Here is a 24,445-nt window from a genome sequence, read left to right on the forward strand (position 1 = left end):
TATTGAACACTGTAAAACTACACTTTAAAACTTTAACATAATTATGAACTAGATATATAGCATTACCTGGGATAATACTAGTGTGAATGCTGTAAACTGAATTTGGCTGCTGAGAATTCTAGTGTTGATAGCTGAAAGCCAGCTAAATTATTAGCTAAATGCTAAATTAGCCCAAAAAAACAAACAAAAAAAACTTAGGTTAGCCAAAACAGTTAGCATGTAATTGGAAAATAGCTAAGTTTAAAAATATTCCAAAATACTAAAAAAGCCTAAATTACCCAAAACAGCTGGTGTGTAGATATTAGAATAACTCCAAAACAGTCTAAAAAACTTAAAAAGAAAATATAAAATATTATATATAATTATATATATATAATATTAAATTAGCATAAACAGCTAGCATGTAGCTGAAATATTAGCTAAACTCCAAAATAGCCTTAAAAACATCTTAGTAAATGCCAAAATAGTCCAAGCAGAATGCCAATTTTTAAAACTTTAAAACTGTAACTTTTTAACATAGTTATCAATAATAAACTGAAAACGCTGAAGCTGATGGCTAAAAGCCAGGTAAAATATTAGCTAAATGCTAAATTAGCCTGAAAAACAACAAAAAAAACCTTAGGATAGCCAAAACAGCTAGCATTTAGCTGACAAAATAGGTAAATTTAAAAATATTCCCAAAAACTAAAAAAAAAAGCCTAAATTAGCCAAAACAGCTAACGTGTAGATATTAGAATAACTCCAAAACAGTCTGAAGAAACTTTTTAAACAGCCAAAAAACTTAAAAAGAAAAAAATAAATTAGCATAAACAGCTAGCATGTTGCTGAAATATTAGCTAAACTCCAAAATAGCCTAAAAAATCTTAGTAAATGTCAAAATAGTCCAAAGAGCTAGCATAATGACTATTTTTAAAAACTTTAAAACTGTAACTTTTTAACATAATTCTGAATATTAAAAATGCAGGAATATTATTCCAGAATAAATCAACTCAAACCTTAAATGACTTTCAATATTTTACTCTCTATAAAAATATATTTTGTCAAAATTATACAAGTTAGAAATGAGCTCAAGATAACATCGGGTCATTAATAACAATAAAATGATATGGAGGGCCGGATTCGGCCCCCTGGGCCTTGACTTTGACGTGTCAAAGTTACGCCGCTTTTCTCCTTCAGAATCTACTAGAATTCTATGTTAACGGTTGAAAAGTTACAGTAACATAAACGGCGGAGGGTTACATGAAAGTGTAACGCTCACCAGTCCCGCCCGGCTGGGTTTGCCGCTGATGGAGGAGGTGGCGGAGCTGATGGAGCTGATGGAGGAGGCGCTGGGGCTCCTCTTGAGCGTGGATCTCCTCCCCGACCTCAGGGCCTTGGTGGGGGTGGTGCAGGGGAAACCGATCCGCGTCACCTTGTGGACCGGCGCAAACAGGCCGAACCGCGGCAAACACTGGAAGTACCTGGAAGGAGAGTTTGACCTCGAATTAGCTAAACGGTTTCTTCATTTTGAGCCGGTTCTATATGTTTTAAAACCAAACGTTTTGACTGTGATGACTCTTCACCGATCTAACTCGTGCCAGTATATTTTGGTCATTTTTGTGTTTTGGTATTAAAAACCCTGAGACTGTTTTTCTAAAAAGTTAAATAATTGTTTTAATCAAAGGTTGTAGAATGAAATACATTTTAAGGCTAAGGCTGATTTTTTTTAAATCAGTTTATTGAAGTCACATTTTGTATAATCCCATAAGACACATGTGTCAAAGTCAAGGCCCGGGGGCCGGATCCGGCCCTCCGAGTAATTCTATCCGGCCCTCCAGATCATTTGATTTTATTGTTATTAATGACCCGATGTTATCTTGCGTTTATTTGTAACTTGTGTAATTTTGACAAAATATATTTTTATGGAGAGTAAAATATTGAAAGTTGTTTAAGGTTTAAGTTGATTTATCCTGGATAATATTCCTGCCTTTTTACTATTTATAATTATGTTAAAAAGTTACGGTTTAAAAGTTTTAAAATTTAGCATTCTTCTAGCTTTTTGGACTATTTTGGTATTTACTAAGATTTTTTAGGCTATTTTGGAGTTTAGCTAATATTCCAGCTAAATTGTACCTGTTTAGGCTAACTTAGGGTTTTCTTTTTTAAGTTTTTAGGCTGTTTTGGAGTTTAGCTAATAGTTACACGCTAGCTTTTTTGGGTAATTTAGGCCTTTTTCAGCTTTTTAGGCAAATTTGGAACTAAGCTAATCTTTTAGCTTGATGCTAGCTTAGCTGACTAAATAAGACATTTTATAAGTTTTTTAGACTCATTTGGTATTTAGCTAACATATTTTAGAATGCTCTTAGCTTCAGCGTTTTCCGCTATCGATTTCACCACCCTCAGCGGCCAAATTCAGCTTACAGCATTCACACAAGCATTATCACAGGTAATGCTATATATCTAGTTCATAATTATGTTAAAAAGTTACAGTTTTCAAGTTTTCAAACTGTAGTTTTAGAGAGTTTAATAAATGTTTATCCTGTTCGGCCTGCGACCTCAGGTGTGATTCTGATTTTGGTCTCTTGTGTGACCGACTTTTACACTCCTGCTTTAAAACAAACTCCTCAGTAACGTAGAGTTAACCTGAGAGACCTGCAGCCTCTGGGCTCCCCACCTGGTCCCGGCGACGGCGCCGTCATTCTTGCCCAGAGGTTCGTCCAGTTCCACTCCACACCAGTCTCCTTTGGCGAAGTCCGTCTCCCCGAGGAAGCGCACCACTCCCGCCTTGGTGCCGCCAACCTGCAGCAGAAAGATTCCGAGCTAACTGAACCAATCCTTGCTGACTTTGACGGCAGCTTCATCTGCGGGTTCTTACCAGCACGCGGTCTCCCAGCCGCAGCTCCCGCCTGCTCTTCTTCAGGGAGTCTGGGTCGGATGTGTTGGACACGGACTCCGTGGAGGCCGCCATCCGGTGTAGAGCGCTCAACTTTACGCCGGCTCCCTGAGCTGAACAAACACAGAACTTCTGCTTGGTGAAGTGAGAAGAAGATTTACAGAAACATGGAGACGAGCTTTCAGAGGCAGATCATCACTTTTTATTAGGGCTGGATATCGATTATAATTTCCAAAAATGATTCAATTCGATTCACAAGAGGATCGATTCGATTCCGATTGTTTTTTTATTCTTCAATTCAATTTTGACTTTACACATTTATAGACATTTGTTTAGAAATACATTAATAATCTACTTCATGGTTTTATTAATTTACTATTGTTTTTTTGTTAATTTATTTATTTATTACTAAAATGTATTAGTGAAATAATGAGATTGTCAATAGCATACAGTCTCAAAAGGAGAAACATTGTTCTGCTTCTCCTGGAGGGCGTTTCAGTGAACCGTTTTACCCGCTGAGCCGGAGCCAGCTGGCGCCGACTCGTTGGTGGCGGCGCCGCCTTGAGCGGGGCTGGGCTGCCTCGCGTTCTCCTCTTTCTCCGGCAGTGCAGTTCTGGACAGTTTGGAGGGTCTGGTGAAGATGCCCCGCCCATCCTCACACTGGAAGTACCGGACGCCTGCCACCGACCCGTCGTTCTTCCCGATCGGCTCGTCCAGCACGACGCCCGCCCACTGGCCGGGCGCGAACTGCGTGCCTCCAACAAACTGAACGTAGCCGGGCTTGTTGCCGTTGACCCAGACCCGGTCTCCGGTCTGAAAGTCGGGATTGGCATCCTGAGTTGGGGATGTCACGCCGGTGGAGGGGGGTTTCTCAGGAGGAAGGGTCTTTGAAGCGTCTGAAATCAGAACCATTCTATTGAAACTTCCGTAAGAACATCGTCTCACCAAAAATAACTTTCTAACTTCCGGGTTGAAGCATATTTGAAAACAGAAGTATTTTAGGGGGTATAAGTCGTATTTTTTGGACAGTTTGTCCAGGAATGTGAGTTATACACTAGTACAAATGATCTGCAACTGAAAAAAAACTTAACAGCAACAACCACTAGAGGGCACTGCAGGTGTGTGAATCAGTATTTGGTACAGACAGAAACGCAGAAGAAAAAGTGCCGCTCAGTCGAAGTTGTTCCAAAGCAACAATGAAGAATTTAACTGTTTTAGTGATTTAAAGTGATGAAGAGTTTAGGTGACTTGTTAGCATAATATTTATACTATATTATCTGAAAAAATGTATTTGTTGTAGTAATATACTAAACTACAACAGAGTATTTAGGCTAGTTTACAGACAAAAAATTCTTCATCAAATTACAACTTTAAATCTCGCAAATTTAATAGAAACAAGTTTACAGTTAAATTACAAGAATAAAGTTGTATATTTATAACTTTAAAAGCTAAATTTATGACTTTTTTCAGGTAAATTTAAGTATTTTAAAGTGGTAAATTTACAAGAAACTTGTAATACTTTTTTTTTTTTGGAAGCCTTAATACTCTGTCGTACTAGACACCGATTTAATTCCTCCAATGTTTCACGAAGCTAAATACAGCTGTGGTAATGAAGCGTTTATATTAGGGCTGTAAATATTAACGCATTAACACACGCGATTAATCAAACAAAATTAATGCGTTAATAAAAGAAGTCCTTCGCTTTGCCTCCCCGATTTAGGTTTCCACAGCGTGTTTTTGTTCAAAAGTTGCATATTGTCATAACATTTACTTTGTAAAACATTGTGATTAATAGTGATTAATCACAACACAAAAGTGATTTTTTCTTAATTGATTGACAGCCTTAAATAGAAATACATTTTCTAAATGTACAGTTTTGCGTGAGGTTTTTGTATTGTGATTATTTTCAGATAAAAAGTGGTCAACAAATACTGTAACAAAAAAAATAACTGCGATAAATTTTTTCCCAGGTTTGCGGTTATTTAGTTTTTTTTTTAATTGATTCCTGGCTCTAGTTTATATATTCAGTCTATACTTATTATCTATTCTGTTATTATGATTTTTTTCTCTTTATTTCACTTTTTTTTGCTGCTGGGATTAATACTTTAAACCAGGTTCAAGCTTAAGTCCAGTATGTGATCCAGGTATTTGATGAAGATTTTGGGAAAGTCTTGGATTTTCAATCTTAATATCTCACTAATACAGAACATGGAATAAGTTCTTACTGGATGACGGCGACGTTCTCTGTGGAACTCCAGACGGTCGGACTATTTTGCTGGGAGGTTTCAGCCCGCTGGCTTTACTGGTGGATCCCTGTTTGTCCATGGGTGGGGGGGCCTGACCAGGGTGGGGTGCGAGGCCTTCCCCACCACCCTCACAGTCCCAACGTGATGTAGAGAAGATAGAAACCTACGGAGCATTTAGGAGCACAGAACAAAAAAACTGAACATATTTTACATCAAATTTAAAAGTATTTTAGAAATGATCATAGTTGTATTTATGCGTCCTAAAAACTTACTTTGAAGGAAACATTTCTTGATTTTATGAACTAAATATAAAAACGTATTAAAACATTCACGTTTTTCTAGTTGTGACTCAAGTTTTCTCTAAAAATTATCTTGTTTTTTCTGAACGTTTGATGTCAGGAAATCTCAGCAGGGTTGGTTGTATCTGCAAAACCCGGTGAAATTTCTAAGTATACCTACTGTCCTTTTACAACCAATAACAATACAATGTATGGATTTGTTTAAAAAATGTGTTTAATCTAATGATCACGTTCAAATCAGGAGTTTTGAAGCTTCTTGAAGTTGTTGAACCGACATTTTAGAGATACGTCTCGTGTTGTTGAAGGAGGCGTGTCCTCCTTTCACAGCTGTGGGAGCCGCTACACAACACATTGAGCCTGACTCACAATGCTGTCACACAAAAAAGCTATTCATGGTTATGAAGCACCAACAGAAACATCTGAGATGATTCACAGCGAGTGCCACAAAAACCCTCGATGACACCAGACTCTGATCCAGCTTTTCCAGTCCGGATACGGGCACTACTCTTACAAGTGTTTTACAAGGAATTAAAACTTTTAAGGGAGGATTTAAAATGACAAAAAAAAAGAGTTAAAATATTTAAAGAAGCTGATTTTGTTTTTATACTAGAACATTTTTAAACTTTAAAATTAGCTTAAAAAACAAATCACTTAAAGATTTAGGAACATAGAGTCAAAACCATAAATTTACAATAGAGTAAAGGTGTCAAACTCAGTCGCACAAGGAGCCAGAATCCAAAACAGACCTTAGATTGCAGGACGAACAGGATAAAGATTTATCGAACACTAAATTTTAAAAACCATATATTTTTAATATAAGTATGAACTAGATATACAACATTACCTGTGATAATGCTAGCGTGAAGCTGAATTTGGCCGCTAAGGATGCTAGTGCTAATAGCTAAAAACGCTAAAATTGACAGCTGAAAACTTACAGCTAAAATCACTTAAGCTAATAGAGGAAAACTCTGAAGCTCATAGACAGCTAAAATATTAACTAAATGCCAAAATAACCTAAAAAAAAATTAAAACAACTACCATGTGGCTGAAAAAATAGCTAAACTACAAAATAGCCTAAATATATGAAAAGAAAATATGAAATAAAATTAGCCAAAACAGCTAGTATTTAGCTGAAATATTAGCTAATCTTCACAACAGAAAAAAAAAAAAAAACTGAAAAGAGCCCAAATTAGTCGAACCAGCTAGAGTGTAGCTGAAATATTAGCTAGACCAAAACATTAAAAAATAAGAGCCTAAATTAGTCAAAACAGCTAACATTTAGCTGAAATATTAGCTAAACTTCAAAACAGTAGAAAAAACTGAGTAAAAATGCTTAATTGGTCAAAACAGCTAGCATGTAGCAGACATATTAGCTAAAACAAATCTGAAAAATGCCAAAAGTATGCTTAGTCTTGTCTGACAGGAAGTTGTAGTCCGGAACGCAGTAATGAACTTTTAGGAGGAAAACTCAGACAGGAGGTCCGCCTTCACTCACCTTGGCCCCGCCCAGCCGGGGCAGCCTGATCAAAACAACAAACACACCTGGAGCTGTCAAACCGGCGCTCCGGTCCCCGGCAGCATCACGGACCCGTCTTTACTCCAACGTTCACAGACAGGTAAACATGTTAAGAAATGAACGAGTCCATGAACGCATCGTCGAACGACGAGGCGGGAGCGTTTTGTTCGCGCTCAGGAGCAGGAGAGTGACACCCGAACACCCACCGGCACCCGGATTATGAACCCTCTGGGCGTCAGCTCGGTGGGGAATTCAACCCACAACCCGAACCCACTTTTTAGATCAAAACTAGCGTCCACAGCTAGCTAGCTTTAGCGAGTCATCACGGGAGAATGAGAAAAGACAACAAACGGAGCCCAGAGGGCGTGACGCAAACGCCCCACGGGGGCACGCGGACACCGGGGCCGCTGATTTGGTTTCCGCGCGTGGACCGGGTGTCAGCGGAGGACGTCGTGGGAGGGCGCGTGCCTCATACCGCTACATGGTTTTCCAGACTCCGGTTGCCTGCCCCGCCCCGAACGGTACAGTCTGACGTCATCACGGGAACCGACGATGCTTTCATGGACGCAAACATCGGCTCGGACATGACAAAACCGGTCCAAAAAGGAAAGAAAAGCATTATTTTGTTTAAAATGAATAAATGAAACATCATTTTTATAAGGAATTAGAGTTTTTTCCCCCCATTTATTTATATATTTTAAAGAAAAAGAGCCTTCAATTTCCATTGTGAAGAAAAAAAAATGCTTAAAATCGATCAAGTCAAATCAATTTGATTTGATTTATTATAAAGTAAAAAAAATAAATAAAAGAAAAAACTAAAGAAAGTAAAAAAAAAACACCCTTAAAAATAAAATAGAGCTAAAATAAGTAATAAATTGCAAATTATCTCAAATAAACTAAACTTACATGGGGTTGCTGGAGCCTATCCCAGCTGCTTTTGGGCAAAGGCGTCCTAAAAATATTTGTAGTAAAGTAAAAATGTATAACCTAATATTCATTGATGTGATGCATACCAGGAAATGCCCCCTTTGACCAACTCTTTCTGGCTGAGCGGCTGCCACTCGCCCCCCACTCTCCCCGTCTTGCATCCTGATCCACAAGTTTGTGGGAAAAAAAAGAAACTTTTTTCAAAATGGCGGCTTTTCTGTTGGTTAATCTCCATAGCAACCATTTAATTTTTTGGTCGTCTGGGGGTGACAAACAGGTCTATGTCATCTTTAGATGAATAGGCAAAAGTAATACTTTTTATTTCCTTGACAACAGAGGTTTTTCATTTACCACAGCCACGTTTCTTAAATGTTCATATCGTATGGTATATCATTTTGCTCAGCTTTAGCCAGGGATTTATGTTTTGAAACTTTGCTTCATTCTTAAAAAAAAAGAGGGTGAGCAAAAGGGAAACAGAACTTTAGTGAGCTTGCCACACTAACAATCTATAGAAACTTTTTTCCCCAAGTAGCTGGATGCTAGTTCTGATAGCTGAAAACGCTGACGCTGATAGCTAGCTAAAATAGGCAGCTAAAATATCAGCTAAAACCAAAATTAGCCAAAAAAAAACTAAGAAAAAAAAAACATAGGTTAGCCAAAACAGCTAACGTTTAAAAATTAGCCTAACTCCAAAACATCCTAAAAAACTTTTTTTAAAAAGCCTAAATTAGCCAAAACAGCTAGCATGTAGCTGAAATATTAACTAAACTCCAAAATGAAATAAAAATAGCTAGACTGCAAAAAAGCTTAAAAAAAATGAAAAAAATCCTAAATTAGCCAAAACAGCTAGCGTGTAAAGATTAGCCTAACTCCAAGACAGCCTAAACAAAAAAAAGAAAAAAACTAAATTAGCCATTTCAGCGAGCATGTAGCTAAAATATTAGCCAAACTCAGAAATAGCCTAAGAGACTACGGAACTGGCCCCGGGCCTCAACTTTGACACACGAATTAGATGATAGTCTTTAGGTCCAGAACAGCAAAAGAGACAAAATTGCAGATAAAACCTCTTCCAGATCTATATATATATAGTGGAAAAAAGGCATTAGAAATGCCCTCAAATGTAATTTCCGTCTGAATCTGAAAATGAGTTCAAATAAACATCCACATCAAGGTTTGCCTTTTTTTTTTTTGCTTTATTTTAGGTTGTTTTTCCAACATTGGTAACATATTTTTAAACTATAAGGAGTATAATCTACAACAGGAGAGTGAACAGCAGCAGTTTAAAGCTTTATTTCTCTTTATTCACAAATCAGTCTCATTCAAAGGTTGAATAAATTCACCAAAAATATCTGTTTTTGTTTTATGGTTTTAATTTAATAAAAGTGAAAGGTTTTGTAAGAAAAAGTTACAATTCTGAAATAATGAAGTTTTCCTAAAACAATATGTTCAAATGAAATTATATATTAGCAATGATTTAATAATTTTTTAACCTTCTAGATATGTTTTTTTACTCTCCTGATCTGTTCCTCAGGTTTGCTGAGGATCTTTTAGTTCATAATTAAATGTTTTCATAAATAAACACAGACGAGCTGTTTTGTTCTAAAAATCCCAGGAAAACTTCTGTTTCCACATCTTTACCGGCTGCTCTCACATCCTCCTGCCTTCCACCGTGGAAATGTTCTCGGGAGCGTCGGGCGCGTCAGCTCGTCCCAGCAGTTTGTTCAGAACCTTCCTGAAGGTCCCGCTGAAAACCGGACTGGAGAAGTAATAGACGATGGGGTTGAGGACGCTGTTGAAGTAGGTGAAGCACACGGTGGTGTAGAACGCCAGGTTGGCCTCCTCGAAGTACCGGCACTGGTCGTACCACAGCTTGAGGACCCAGACGGCGACGCGGGACACGGTGCTGGGGAAGAAGCAGGTGATGAAGATGAGGGCGACGGCCAGGACGAACTGCACGGCGCGCTTGACCTTCCCCTGCCTGTCCAGGGTCTTGTTGTTCAGCTGCAGCGTGATCCGGATGGAGCAGAAGGCCACAATGGCGGAGGGCAGGAAGAACTGGAGGACGTAGAAGGCGTTGTGCCAGGTGGAGAGCGGCGTGAAGCCCATGCAGATGTTGAAGCTCTCGCACTGCGTCCGGTTGCCGCTGTAGAAGAAGTGCTCGTCTGCCAGGAGATACCCCGTAGCCAGAAAGATCAGGAACCAGAGGCCGAGCGACACCCACAGGGCGTAACCCAGACCCAGACGGTTGACCCGGTTCAGAGGGTGGACGATCTTCAGGTACCGGTCGGCGGCGACGGCCGTGAGGAAGAAGATCCCCGCCGCGCGGTTGGCCGCCAGCAGGAAGAGGAGGACGCGGCACGCGGCGTCGCCGTAGATCCAGTTCTTCCCGCGCAGGTAGTAGTCCGCCCTGAAGGGCAAACAAAAGAGGACGATGGAGTCGGCGACGGCCAGGTGCGTCAGGTAGACCGTGTTGGGCTTCCACTCGTCCATGTGGAAGACGAACATCCACAGCGCCACGATGTTTCCCAGCAGCCCCAGCATGAACTCCACGATCAGGATGGGCGGCAGGACGCGGTCCAGGACGGGCGCCTCGAAGGCGCAGCAGACGTCAGGCAGCGACAGGTTCATGCCGAGATTCTGGAGCCGCTGCCACCAAACGGGTCAATAAAGAGACGCCGCCGCCGCTTCACCGCAACAAACCATGTTTGCTCTTCATGCAAACAAAAGCATCTGCTGCACCTCGTCTGTTGACCCAAAGGAACAACCGTAAACGCCATCCGGCGTGGAGAGCGCCTTCATTAAAAATCTATTACACTGGGAAATGGCTTTACTCCCGGGAGGGCAGGAAAAACAAGTAGCCACGAGACGGAAAGAAAACCCTGAGAGAAGTCGTGAGGCGAAAGACGCAAATTTATTAGCCTACAGTTTTGCTTGAGTGAAGAACATCGGTGAAGGACTCTGGTCAAACCACACCTTTGGCAAACAAGAGAAAGCAGCTAGTGACTAAAAAAAAATGCCAAGTGGCGCCCGAGTCCGCAGCTTCGTATGTACAGTAAATAAAATAGGTATAAAATGAATGAATGTGTACATTTGGCCGGGTTGCTGCTGTTGACGGTCACGTCCGCTCCAGAAAAAGTGCATATTTGGTCTTCACTTCTTGACTTCACCCAGATCATCGATGCTGTCGTCGTCCACCTGAAACGGAGCGTCCAGACAAGGTCAATTCTAGTCATGTGATGTTTTTACTAGTGCGGTTATGAGATTCATTTTTTGTACGATTAATTAATCGTGACCTATAATTAATTAATCTAATTCACATGTGTCAAAGTTAAAAGGCCCGGCGGGTAATTTTATTGTTATTAATGACCCGATGTTATCTTCTGTTCATTTCTAACTTGTATAATTTAGACTAAATATATGTTTATGGAGAGTAAAATATTTAAAGTTATTTAAGGTTTAAGTTGATTTTTTTCTGGAATTATATTCCTGCCTTTTTATTATTTTTAATTATGTTAAAAAAAAATATGGTTTTTAAGTTTTAAAAATGGTAATTCTACTACCTTGTTGGACTATTTTGGCTTTTACAAAAAAAAAAATTAAGCTATTTCGGAGTTTATCTAATATTTCTGCTACATGTTAGCTGTTTTGGCTATTTTAGCCTTCTTTTGTTTTTAGGCTGTTTGGAGTTAGGCTAATATTTACACACCAGCTGTTTTGGCTAATTTAAGCTTTTTTGGCTATTTTGAAGTTTAACTATTTTTACAGCTAGCTCTTTTAGCTAATTTAGGCTGTATTTTAGTATTTTATTCTCTTTTTTAATTAAGCTAATATTTTATGCTAGCTATTTTGGCTAATTTAGACTTTTTTCATTTTTTATTTTGAAGTTCAGCTAATATTTCAGCTACTTGCTAGCTATTTAGGCTAATGCAGGCTTTTTTTCCGCTTTTAGGCTGTTTAGAGTTAGGCTAATATTTACACGCTAGCTGTTTTTGCTAATTTAAGCTTTTTTCAGTTTTTCTGACATTTTAAAGTTCAACTATTCTAACAGCTACATGCTAGCTGATTTGGCTGATTTAAGTTTTTTTTGAATTTTTATGCTATTTTGAAGTTCAGCTAAAATTCCAGCTACTTGCTAGCTAATTTGGCTAACCTAATTTTTTTGTCTTTTTAAGCTAATTTGGAATTTAGCTAATATTTTAGCTCGCTTTCAGCTTCAGCATTTTCAACTATCAATTTTAGCATTTTCAGCTATCGGCACTAGCATCTTCAGCTGCCAAATTCACACTAGCATTATTGCAGACAGTGCTATATATCTAGTAATTATACTAAAATCTAAAGTCTCTTTTTGATTTTTTTAGGCTTCTTTAGAGTTTAGCTAATATTCTAATATTTCAGCAACATGCTAGCTATTTTTACTAATTTAGGGTTTTTTTTTTCATTTTTTTAGGTTATTTTGGAGTTTAGCTATTTTTTAGTTATGTGCTAGCTGTTTTGGCTAAGTTTTTTTTTGTTTTTTTTTTTAGGCTATTTTGCCGTTTGGCTAATATTTTAGATGGCTAAATATTTTAGCTGACTCGACTTCAGCACCTGCATGAATACGAAACTTCACCGACTCTTGTGTGAAGGTCATAAACTTTATGTTTTCTAAAGTTATAAATAAAAGTGTAAAGCAGCTTCGTTTTGACGGCACTCTGACCTCAGGCCACTTCTCCTGGATGACGTCGATGATGTCGTCTGTAAAATCTCCCTGAATGATGATTTCATCCTCCGCTGTGACTGAGGCACCACAGGAGAATTTCTGCGCGAAGAATCGCTGAGCCTCCTTAAGTTCGATGTCTGCAAACCAGCAGAGGGTCAGGACGAAGCTCGGAGCTGCAGAGATGACGAAATAAAGAAAAACACCAAAACTCACCGAACGTCGCCAGGCCGCAAACCCGCGTCACGTATTTCTTCTTGGCTCTGGGGATTTTTGCTATTGTGACTTTCTGAGGCACCGTCTTCTTTTTCTGTTTGATCTGGCCCCTCCCACCTGAAATTGAAGGAACGTTTGAACGTTTGAAGTGTATCTAGAACCTGGAGAAAGCAGATTCTTCATATTTGAACATGCCTCTCTTTTGTTTCTTCTTCTCCTCCTCTTCACCAGCAGGGGGAGCCTCTCCAGTGCCGGACTCCTGCTTGGGGGCTTTTGCTGCAGGACCAGTGGAGCACAAGAGGAAGAGGAGGACATTAAAACCCCAGTAACCCCTTCAGAGTCACATTTACTCTGAGCGTTAACAGACTTTTACTGTATTTATTGCTCTTCAGATGTCGCAGGTCTGATTCTGCTCTGCAAACACGATTTCCAAGATTCTTATTGTTTTGTAATAAAACATATTGTATGGATTCACTAAACCATTTTAATGAAACTTTTTAGTTTCAATCAATTTCATACATATATGTGGCTCAAACTCTAGGAATTTGCGAACTAGATAACATCGGATCATTAATAACAATATAATAAAATTACTTAGAGGGCCGGATTTAATCACCTGGAGGGCCGGATCCGGCCCCCGGGCCTTGACTTTGACACGTGCTTCAAATCAAGTAAATCTGGAGCAGCAAAAGGATTGTATTTGACACAGGATGTACTTTATTTTGAAAGAATTTTTTTATGTGCTGCTGCCAAAAGTATATATATATATATATACATACACATATATATATAAGACATATCATAATAGGCCAATATTATAATTCAACTATTGTAAATATTTAAAGCTACATTTCAGACGCATCTGTTCTGAGGAATGGATTGCTGCAGGATGAAGACAGTCTGAGGATAAAGATCTAAACCTCTCCGTCTATTCTCCTCCTACAGCCGTGAGGGTTGAGGAACAAATTTGCCTGTTCTCTGCAGATCTGCAGCTCAGAGTTGAGCCTCAACCGCTGGTATGAATGCTACTCCATTAGCTTCTGAGGAAAGTATGATGGCCGTCTTTGACCATGAGGCTCCAGGTCAGGTCCAGATGGGAACGCCTCAGAGTCCTCCAGAAGAGATGGGAATGGGAGATCTCTTTACAGACACAGCAGCCTCCAGGACTCAACCCAGTTAACCAGAACACGGATCCAGTTCCACTTTTTCATTAAATCAACTCTAAAACTTTCAGGAGAAATTGAGATCTTGAGGGGAACTTACCAACAGTCATCCTGGCAAAAACGTCGGGAAAATTCTTCTCTAGCCACTGCCTGCACTTGGCCGGCTCGGGCATGTACTCGCAGTACTGAGCAGAAGAAGAACACAGATGTTTGACGCCACGTCGGACAGGGAAAAACACGAGCGCCGCCTAAACTGAAACTCACCTCTGTCGGTAAGGAACAAACTGCAGAAACAAAGAGGAAACAAGATCAAAACCTCCAAGTAAACTGAGAAAACACAGAATATGCTGAGGTTTTCTTAGGCCGTACCTCCACAGTAAAGAACTTTCAGGGGGTACTTTGAATCCGGGTCAGCCGTTCCTTGTTCTGACCCAGGTTCCATTTCAGTAGTAGCCATAACTAATTATCTGCAGAGAACACAAGTGTTAAAATAAAGACCAAAAAACTCTGAACAGTAATGTTGAGGCTCAAAGAGAAAAGGTATTCTAAAAGTCATCATGAAATTATGTCAGTTTTCTGTCCCCATAAATACTTCAAATTAAAGACCCACTTCAATGAAAATTGTGTTTTTAACATGTTCTTGTGGCTTTATCATTATGATGGAGGACACATATTAAAAAATAGGATTGAAAAAGGCTTTGAGTATTTTTTTAATTTAGATTGTTGGAATGAGGCGCAGACGATAAAATCTTTGAAAAGGATTGTCTTTGTGGCATAGAGCGATGGGCGGGGTCACAAACTCCCAACTCCACCCCTTTCTAATGCATCCACCTGCAGACAAATAGATCCATGAACGTCTTTGCTTTCCTTGTCTGAGCTGGAATCTGGATCAAATCTGTACAGCTGGATCGCTCTGATATTGCTGCAGTTTTTGTTGCATCGCTAATGTTAGGAGCTGTAAGCTAGCGGAAAAAAGTGTAAACAAAGGGATGATGGGATATCAGCAGAGGCTTATTTCCGCACTAATAGCCCCGCCCACATCTAGCTGGAGTATGACTTAAGGGAAAGAGGTTCCCAACCATGTATTGCAAATGGATATATTATTTTAAAAACACTTTATCACAATCTCTGTCTTTATCTTTTTGCAAAAACTGAGAAATAAATTATTTATCCAGATATTCTAATATTCCAAAATCCTGTCCTTGTGGATTGTATGAACTAGTAACCTAATTTATGTAAACAAATACTTAATCCATTTAACAGTGTACCTCAAATCTCTGTTCTATAAGTTACATTTTTTAATAGAATTAGGGAAATGAAAACACTTCTATGCTAATATATTTTTTGGAAAGGGTCTGAATATCTCTTTGCAGGTAGGTCTGCCATGATTAGTCGACTAATCGACTATTAAAATAGTCGACGACTAATTTAATAGTCAATTAGTCGTTACTTTATATTATATGGAGTCAGAGTGTAGTAAAGTTGAAAGTTATAATGACATTCTGCTAGCTTTTTTGGACTATTTTGGCATTTATTAAGTTTTTTTTAGGTTATTTTGGAGTTTAGCTAATATTTCAGCTACATGCTAGCTATTTTGGCTAATTTGGGCTTTTTTCAGTTTTGGCGTTTAACGAATATTGTAGCTGGCTATCAGCTTCAGCGTTTTTATCCATCAATTTCAGCATCTTCAGCTATTAGCACTAGCATCTTCATCGGCCAAATTAAGCTTACAGCATTCACAAAGCTAATGATGGTTAAGAGTGGCAGCTCTATTTGCAGCTAAACGTTATTACTTAGATTGATGCTTATTTATTTTTAACATTTGTACATTTTAGAAAGCTATTTTCCAAAGCGTCTCCTAAAAGGAAAATTGTATTTTTCTGTAAATGAAGAAACCTCTTCAGAGTATTTCATCATTCTAGCCTCTCTTGAGGACTCATTCTCCCTGTTGAATTAAATATTAAAAGTAAGGAATCCAAACAATCCCCAAAACCATCTCTCACGTAACATGGGTCATTTTCATTCACTGGGGGGTTTAATGTTGAGTCGAAGCAGACTAATAACCTGGATGGAGGAAAAACTAGCCTTAGTAGCGTGCTAAAACGTGAGGCTGTTTGTCGGTGTTATCCATAGGTGTTATCAAACTAATCTGGCAAGAAATTAACATATAAAAATAAAGTACTTTTATGTGTTTTCTCGACTCAAGTGCAACTACAGCGCAAACCTGAATGAAATCAGAGCCGTAGAGGCTGCTTCCAGGCTCCCATTCACCAGGTTTGCTATTACCCAGCTGTCACTGTTAGCCTAGCTTAGCGCGATGAGCTTACCCAGCAGTCTTAGCGCAGAAGACACATTTAAACTGGAAAAACATCCACAAACCTACCTCACACAGTTGAATCTATATTTCCCGTCTTTTCCTGAATAGGCTTCGTTGCATTATTAAGTGTAGTATGCTTGTTTAGTACACCATTCTCAATGTAAAAGGTTTGGCTCGCGTACTTTCAGCACGCCTCGCGGAGCTTCGTGCTTCAGTTGTTAGAGTCCTGGAAAAGCTGCAGCGCCACCTGGTGTAGAGGAGGAAATACCGCTTTTTACTTGATTTACACTATGTTTATTAACACGCAGTCAGAAAGATAATTCCGACTAATAAGAAGAATAATAAAATACATTATGATTTCATCCGGAATATCAAACAACGTCTAGAAAAACAACAAAACTTTAAGAGTATCCATTACAGCCAAACTATTTTCCCTTCATGTTAAAAGGAAAATTCTCTTCCAAATATTTTCAAAAAACACATTAGATTGCGCTGTTTTCTGTTTTTTTTTTTTTTACAGTTCCCACACTTCAAAAATGAAAGAAGTCCATTTTAAAACAGCCTCTAGTCATGTAAGAAATGTTTACGTATAAGATTTAATATACAAATAATTTATGCAAAATATATTGAAGATGAAAACAATTTTGTTATTTTAGTTTCTTTTATTCATTTAAGTTGTTTTCTGAAAGAGACCTAATTTCACAGAAAGTTTTAAGCTTTTTTCTGTAAATTTCAACAAAATACACAAAAAGAAAGTTATAAAGCTCTTGAATTAAATTATTTTTATAAAATATTTGTATTTTATTGCTATTTAATCTGATGATACCATTGACTGTAAAAAATATTTTTACATACAGTCAATGGATAATACATGTCTATGTTTTTTTCCTCTGCCCCTTAGACTTTATTCTAGCTGTTTAGAGTTTTATTTTGAAAATAATTGTTTTGTTTCCGCCGGTGACGTCACTCACGCCCTTTTTTCAAAAGATTTTTTTGTTTTTTTCCACGGCTAATGGGAGAAAAACAAGTGAAGTTGAGCAGCTGGAGCTCGCGAAGTACAATTAACGGAATTATTTGCTATGAACAGTTATAGTTGTTCAACTTTTAAAGAGTTGGATCGTTTATCTTTTAAACATGCCAGAAATTCCTCCAAAACAAGAGCGGAAAGGCGGGATCTGAGGTCGCACGCGGACGCTGAGTTCAGAGGGAAAACAGGGATGTGATGGCTGACAGTGGAAGACTGGGGCCCGTTTCAAGAAGCAGGTTCAACAAATTTAGAGTTCGAACCTGAACTTAGAGTCACTGGACTCAAAATTCTCAAACTCAGGGTTTTCGGTTCCAGAACAGCTGAAAATGTTTGATTCAATCAACTTGAAGTTGTCAGAACCAGAATCAGGTGTGAGCGTCGCGACCATAAAAAGCCCTGATCAATGGAGCAAAGACAGCACGATTCACCATGGCAACGGGAACAAACATTTGAGTTTACTACTTCCGGTGGCGGAAATTGATAAGTTCCTTCAAGCATGTGCGACTATAGGAGAACATTTTCATCAAGAAAAGCAACACAGCTGCAGCGGTAGAACAGAGAGAAAATATCTGCAGTTATTTGAATCATTTCTAATAATGAATAAATAATGTCAGGAAGGTTATTTTGTCTCTTGTTGAGTAAGGAGTGGTTTTTGATCTGTTACTAATCTAACAAGTAATCTCCGTGATCGTAACCCCCCACCTACACACACAGATATCACTGCACGCTAAAAAGAAACTGTAGCTGCCTGGCATATGTTAAAAAAGTATTTATTTAATTTTAATTCTCAAGACTTAAAAAATATTCGCCGAATTTTTTTAAACGTAAAAATAACTTTCCGTAGCCGGGAGTCGAACTCGCTACCTATGCAGTGGGAGGCAGCGTTGCTATCAATTGAGCTAATGTCTGACGCAAGTCCTGGACGGTGGATAAGTCCACATCCTTCTCCGGTGTTTGACATTCCTTAATTCCTATTGTTAAGGGTTTAAAATAAGGAAAAGAAAACTTTATTTTTTAATAGCGAGTCCCTGGAAAAACTCACTATTTATAATATCGCTGAAATAAAAATGAATTGGGAAACTGCAGTCAGTCGACTCGTGTCCTCCAAATCCTCTACCGACGTAAATAACATTTCCTCTGGATTAATCAGCCTCCTCTCTACATGATCCTCTATGAATGAACATGTCATTTTGGTTTCTGAGTGGTGGAAACGTGACGTCTCTAATGTGAATGTTCTCTAAATGTTAATGAGGAACTCATATTTGAACATCTTTCACTTTAAAAAGGGGCGGAGACCGCAGAGAACTCTAAGTTTCCTGAAGAAAACCTGCTACCGACCAGGTTTCGTTCACAGACTCAGTTACCATAGTGATTGATTCTGAGTTCATCCTAACCCGCTTCTTGGAACGGGCTTGGTTTCGCCCACTTTCCCGGGTTTGAGTTATCCCTCTTTCTGAAACCGAAAACTCAGAGTTTTGCCGAATTTGGAGTTCACGAACTCAGAGTTCCAACAAAACCTGCTTCTTGAAACGGGCCCCTGGTGTCTTCAGAAGGAAAGGGGGTCCGCTCCACCTGGTTAAAGGGTAACACAGCTTATATCGTGTTAGTCGTGAAAGTATAGGGCAGGTTTGCAACCTTTAACCCCTAAAAGAGCCATTTTGGTCCAGTTTCTAACAGTCTATAAAGTCTGTTTATAAAAAAAAATACACTTTATTATTGTTTTTGTTGCCGTAAATTATTAATTTATGAAATGTAGCTTTAATTTTTTACAATAATCGAATTATAATATAGGCCTATTATGATATATTTATATATATATATGTAAGTTTTACAAACTTACCATCCGGTCTTGACTGTTTCAGACGACTCCCTGTGGCACAGCACTCCTGTCAAGCAGGTCAGTGACACGAGTCTATCGAGTCTTTGCCTTAAACTGGAACATGTTTCTAACATTTCTCCCTACAAGCATTTTAATTCGCCTTCTTAATCTGCACGATTTGACTTTTTTTAGAGGACCGATGGCTCCAGTCAGCCGTCAGGACTGACCGGCATCCAGATGGACAGAAGTACAAACTCCGGGTTCAGGTCCTCTTCTTTGGATCCACCAGACTCTCACCTTCTTCGTTTGCAAGAACCGAAGGTAAGACAAACCTTCAGTCAAACATTTCAGATTAATTCAGTTCTGTGGAGTTTTTGGTTAAGAGTTTGAGATTTATCTTGAGAACTATAAGGCGAAGACAGAACCAGTACCTTGACTTTACTTTGAAACTGCGGGGGTTAAAACATCTGGAAAGTTCTTGAAGTTAAAAACCTCCTGAGGTGTCCACACATCCACAGGGATGCTGATTCCTTCCTGTTGGACTCGTTGTTGCGTCTGCCACAAAATTAAGTAAAAAAAACGTGCTATTTCTTTGCTTCCCGAAGCTCCCTGTGAACGATGTGAGCAGCTCCACCATCCAGAGGCAGAGGAGGGAGATCCAGCTGCTGATGGAGGAGCTGAAGGACAGAGAGGTGGAGCTGAACTCCATGGCGACCTCCCATCACAAGCAGCATCAGGCCTGGGAACAAGACCGCCAGCGTGTGCTGGTGTTAGAGCAGAGGTGTGCACGCTTACATGGTGAGGGTTCCAAATTCATCATTGTGTTTCTCTTTTAGGCCTTTGACTGTGGTCACATGTTCCCAAAAAATGGTGACCTGAATTCAAGCTTTTAGGCGAAATTGACAGATTGCTGCAGGCAATATGGCCCCCGGGCCGTAGTTTGCCCACCCTCGACCTCGCTTAAACTGGAAAGTTCTTCTTGTTTTTGTTATGTTTGCTCAGAGGAGCTGCAGAAACGGAACGAGCTGATCAGAGCTCTGACCGCACGCATGCTGGCCGTGGAGAGCAGAGAAGAGGAGGCGCAGGAGGAGCTGAGGGCAGCCCGGCTGCAGCTCTGTGGTCTGGAGCAGGAGCAGCGGGAACTCAGACAACGATGTCGGGACTTTGAGGTAACCGAAGCATCAGCAGGAGATCCTCATTCCTCCTTTTCTCTTCCTTTCACGATCGTTTGCTTTGATCTTCAGACTCTCAGGGTGAATTTTGAACACTATTTAAACTCCATCATCCTCAGATGAATCAATTCTCTCCTTAATGATTCTTAAATCTGACATTTTGATTGAGAGGCTGTAAAAAAACGTGGAAAGGAACGCTCAGAGAACTCATTTTTGTGTTTTGATGTCACCACGGCTGCCACGATTAGTCGACCAATCAACAACTAATCGACTATTAAAATAATCAGTCTACTTTAATAGTTTATTAGTTATTATATTATATTATATTATATGGAGTCAGAATGTAGTAAAGTCAAAAGTTGTAATGATATTCTACTAACTTTTTGGACTATATTGACATTTATTAAGGTTTTTTTAGGCTAATTTGGAGTCTTGCTAGTATTTCATCTGTTTTGGCTAATTTGTTCTCCTCCAGGAGAAGAACCAGACTCTCAGCTCCACTGCCACGGCGCTGTCCACCCAGCTGGGCTCTCTGCAGGCCAGAGAGGAGGAGCTGAGCTCCATGCTGAAGCTGAAGGTGAGACCGGATGAGTCCTCCTGACGGGATCGGTCTGCAGCTCTGATGTGCGTCTGTCCGACAGGAGAACGACGCGACCGAAGCCTCGGCTCGGGTTCGGAGCCTCTCTGGACGCCTCCGAGACGTGGAGCTGCTCCTGACGGAGAGCCAATCACAGGAGAGCAAACTCCTGAGAGACGTGGAGGATCACAGACGGCGTTCCAAAGACGCCAAACAGGAAGCCTCACAGCTCAGAGGTATCTGACCTCAGATCTGATGAAACTGTTGAAGATGTTCATCTGGAGAATGAGAACTGATTCAGAATGATTGTTGGTGTTTCTGGTGTGAACAGATCAGCTGCAGCAGCAGGCGGTGCAGAGCAGCACTCAGAGGGAGGAAACCATCCGACTGAAGCAGGAGCTGCAGCTTCTTCACAGAGACCTGCTGCTCACAGGTAAACAAACACCTGGTGTACAAATGACTCCTCACTTCATCTGAGATCTACCTGAGATACAGGTGAAACGCTATCATCCATCCATCCATCATCCACCCTTCCATCCGGCCCTCCAGATCATTTTATTTTATTGTTATTAATGACCCGATGTTATCTTGAGCTCATTTCTAACTTGGATAATTTTGACAAAATATATTTTTATGGAGAGTAAAATATTGAAAGTTATTTAAGGTTTAAGTTGATTTATTCTGGAATAATATTCCTGACTTTTTATTATTCATAATTATGTTAAAAAGTTACAGTTTTAAAGTTTTTAAAGATTTTTTTAGGCTATTTTAGTTTAGCTAATATTTCAGCTACATGCTAGCTGTTTTGGGTAATTTCGGCTTTTCTTTTTAATTTTTTTGTCTATTTCAGACTCTCTGTGCGTTTTAGATTTGCTCCATGTTGTAAGGTTTTCGTCCTCAAATTTATTCATCATTTCTGGATTTCTCCGTCTAAATCTGACGGGAACTGCTGTTCTTGTCCTCACCAGGAGAGGGCGACAGCTGGAAAGATGAGCTGCTGATTTGTGCCGGTCTAAACAGGAGCGGATCACGGCAGAACTTCACCACCTGAGGCAGGTAATCGATAAAAAAATACAGAAAAAATGATAAACAATCACATTTTCTGAATTCGCTCTCAAACAAGCAAAAGAGGAGTCTCACGTCAGCAGAACGGGCTCCTCATTCCTGCTCTCTGCTCTCAGGTCTGAGGGGAAATTCTGGTTTGGCAGCATTTTTTCTTCTGGTAGGCTTCTGCTGCTTGAGTTTATGTTAGGTAAAGGGGTTCAAGAGTTTGTTCAACCCTTTTTGGATGTTTTAATAACTGAAATTTATGTTTTTTTATTCATTTTATGAAAAATTAGCCGGAAAAGGAGGTCAAAGAGTTTGTTTTAGACTAAAATCCTTCATTAAATTCCATGAAGTACAAACATTACGTTTGATGGTGGACAACATCTGACTTATGATTGAATAAAAACACCTTGGACAGGTATGAGCACCATATTCGGGTTTTATCTTTTATTTTTTTTCATTGTCCAGGTGTGTGAGAATCAGCGGAACGAGCTGCAGCTTTTGGGTCTGAACCAGGGAAGACGTCCAGAAGATCTCAGGCAGAAGACCAGCGAGAGGTGAATGATGCGATTGTGAGCTTCATGTCACACTTTAAGTTAAATTCTCTTTAATCTGTTGGAATTATGTAAACTGGCTTCAAATTACAAGAGGATCCAGACTAGTTTAAATAGTTTTTTGGATGTAATCCATCTTAAGTCTAAACATTCAAACAATCGAGATGATTTCTGATCTTGAATTTGTCTTATTTCTTTTAATTCCACAGGAGGCCAAAATCCAAAACACACTTTAGGTCGCAGGAACAGGATAAACATTTATTAAACACTCTAAAACTACATTTTTAAAACTTTAAAACTGTAACTTTGTAGCATAATTATGAACTATTGTTATTATATTATTAGTATTACTATTATTATTAGTGCTAGTAGTATTACCTGTGATAATGTTAGTGTGAATGCTGTAAGCTGAATTTGGCAGCTGAAGATGCTGATTTATTGATAGCTGAAAACACTGAAGCTGATAGTCAACTAAAATATTAGCTAAATTCCAAAATACCCTAAAAAGCTTAAATTAGCCTAAACATCTAGCATGTAGGTGAAATATTAGCTAAACTCTAAAACAGCCTAAAAAATCTTAGTAAATGAAAAAATAGTCCAAAAAGCTGCAGAATGCTAATTTTAAAAACTTTAAAACTGTAACTTTTAACATAATTATGAATAATAAAAAGGCAGGAATATTATTCCAGAATAAATTAAACCCTAAACTTTCAATATTTTACTTTTCATAAAAATATATTTTGTCAAAATGATACAAGTTAGGAATGCAGAAAGAAGGAACTCAGAACTTTTTTAGCCAAAGTAGCTTCCAGTTTTTCATTGTTTTGAATTTTTCAGCTTATTTTTTGTTATTTTTTTATGACTTTTCTAAACATTTAGCTTTTTAATTAACAATTTAGCATTCAAGATTTTTTTAGCAATATATATATATATATATTACTTTTGTTTACAAATTCCTTTTATCCTTCTGTGTAAAATGTTTTCAGGACGGTTACGCTTCTTTTTTTAGCCAATGTAGCTTCAGGTTTTTCTTCTTCATGACTTTTCTTTATTCATTTAGTATTTTCTATGCTCTAGAACTGCGCTGCCATCATTAAGGTTTTCAGGGCTTTGTTTGCTAAAGTACTGATTTAAGTTAACAGATTATTTGGCATTATTGATATTTGTCATATTTATTCTGCTTCTTTTTTGCTGTTTTGTTGGTTGGACATGTACATTTGTACTCTAGTGGTACTACGAAGAAGGAAAAACCCATTTTAGATGCTATTGTTTGGAAAAAAATACAAAAATAAGGAAACAAAGATTGAAATAAACATATTAATTCTCTTTACATAAAAATGTGCTGCTGTTACTTAATAAAGCTAAGAATGTTTGATTTTAGGGCATAAAATAATACAAATGTTGGACTTGTGACACTTTTGAGTTCAATAGTAATAAACATTAAAGTAAATATGTCAAAAAGTGAAATTGTCTTTTAATATTTTCCGTCTTCCACCTCATTTACAGATTCAGAGAATAATCAAAAATCTTTATTTATTGTGGTTTTGTTCACATTTACAAACTTTTCTCACATTATACCAGAAAAGTAAAAGTTTGTTGTTTTTTTTGTCATTTTTAAAGCGTAGCTGGATCTCAAACCAACATGTTTTTTTGTGTTCCAGCCGTGAGGAGCGGACGTGTCGATGTGGGAACCGTCCGTCGTCTTCATCACCTCCACCTGTGGAGGATCCTCCTCAGGCAGCAGATCCACAAGTCTGTGATCTGGGAGGATTTTCTGCTCATTTCATGCAGGTAACACATACAAACCTGACATAGCTTACTCCAAACAGTTGATTGGATCTTAAAAAATAAACAAAACAATAAAGTCATTTTATTTGTGGTCAGATAAAATATTTTTTTTTTACTGTGTAGGACTTGGTTCCACATATAGATATGCTTTTATTGTGAAAATTATTCATTCAAGATACCACTCTGGGTGTTGTTGACACACAAACTGA

The 24,445-nt window shown here is 38.7% G+C and overlaps 4 protein-coding genes across 13 annotated transcripts in view; 1 reads left to right on the forward strand and 3 right to left on the reverse strand.

Annotated features, from left to right (window-relative positions):
• The window catches only part of clip1b (CAP-GLY domain containing linker protein 1b), a 29,904-nt gene extending 22,277 nt beyond the window's left edge, over positions 1-7,627 (reverse strand). For 2 of the 5 annotated variants that reach the window (XM_024299435.2, XM_024299431.2), the window contains exons 1-6: positions 6,913-7,626; positions 5,098-5,281; positions 3,385-3,768; positions 2,855-2,985; positions 2,654-2,778; positions 1,259-1,460 (exon numbers count right to left, since the gene is read on the reverse strand). In XM_024299435.2, coding sequence (XP_024155203.1) covers positions 1,259-1,460; positions 2,654-2,778; positions 2,855-2,985; positions 3,385-3,768; positions 5,098-5,197 — 942 coding nt within the window. In that variant the 5' untranslated portion in view covers positions 5,198-5,281; positions 6,913-7,626. Of the gene's footprint in view, positions 1-1,258; positions 1,461-2,653; positions 2,779-2,854; positions 2,986-3,384; positions 3,769-5,097; positions 5,282-6,261; positions 6,448-6,912 lie in introns of those variants that run through there. The other 3 variants (XM_024299432.2, XM_024299434.2, XM_024299433.2) reach the window with 3 other exon arrangements.
• Positions 7,628-9,038: 1,411 nt separating this feature from the next.
• On the reverse strand, positions 9,039-10,638 carry LOC112163105 (hydroxycarboxylic acid receptor 3). The gene has a single exon (XM_024299273.2). It carries the CDS (start codon positions 10,486-10,488, stop codon positions 9,508-9,510), a length of 981 nt encoding a protein of 326 aa, XP_024155041.1. The 5' UTR covers positions 10,489-10,638; the 3' UTR covers positions 9,039-9,507.
• A 114-nt stretch (positions 10,639-10,752) lies between these two features.
• Positions 10,753-16,499, reverse strand: denr (density-regulated protein). 2 transcript variants are annotated; one of them, XM_024299275.1, is made up of 8 exons: positions 16,319-16,499; positions 14,305-14,402; positions 14,200-14,219; positions 14,036-14,120; positions 12,968-13,048; positions 12,773-12,889; positions 12,557-12,696; positions 10,753-11,055 (listed from the first exon to the last, which is right to left on the reverse strand). In XM_024299275.1, the coding sequence occupies exons 2-8, from the start codon at positions 14,390-14,392 to the stop codon at positions 11,011-11,013; spliced, it is 576 nt and encodes a 191-aa protein (XP_024155043.1). In that variant the 5' UTR covers positions 14,393-14,402; positions 16,319-16,499; the 3' UTR covers positions 10,753-11,010. The 2 variants fall into 2 exon arrangements, with proteins under 2 accessions (XP_024155043.1, XP_024155042.1); XM_024299274.1 differs by having other exon boundaries at positions 12,968-13,057.
• A 618-nt stretch (positions 16,500-17,117) lies between these two features.
• Positions 17,118-24,240, forward strand: ccdc62 (coiled-coil domain containing 62). Of its 5 annotated transcripts, none has more exons than XR_004948772.1 (12): positions 17,118-17,492; positions 18,817-18,862; positions 19,142-19,176; positions 19,291-19,419; positions 19,704-19,896; positions 20,101-20,267; positions 20,746-20,847; positions 20,912-21,083; positions 21,179-21,280; positions 21,816-21,903; positions 22,363-22,466; positions 24,110-24,240. XR_004948772.1 is itself a non-coding variant. In XM_036214464.1 (11 exons), exons 1-10 carry the CDS (start codon positions 17,475-17,477, stop codon positions 21,896-21,898), a joined length of 1,047 nt encoding a protein of 348 aa, XP_036070357.1. In that variant the 5' UTR covers positions 17,118-17,474; the 3' UTR covers positions 21,899-21,903; positions 22,363-22,550. The 5 variants fall into 5 exon arrangements, 2 of the variants coding, with proteins under 2 accessions (XP_036070357.1, XP_036070358.1); XR_004948771.1 differs by having other exon boundaries at positions 22,363-22,451; positions 24,110-24,162; XR_004948773.1 differs by having other exon boundaries at positions 21,816-21,899; positions 22,363-22,451; positions 24,110-24,152.
• Positions 24,241-24,445: the final 205 nt, after the last annotated feature.

The sequence above is a fragment of the Oryzias melastigma genome, linkage group LG12, assembly GCF_002922805.2.
Source record: "Oryzias melastigma strain HK-1 linkage group LG12, ASM292280v2, whole genome shotgun sequence".
NCBI lineage: Eukaryota > Metazoa > Chordata > Actinopteri > Beloniformes > Adrianichthyidae > Oryzias > Oryzias melastigma.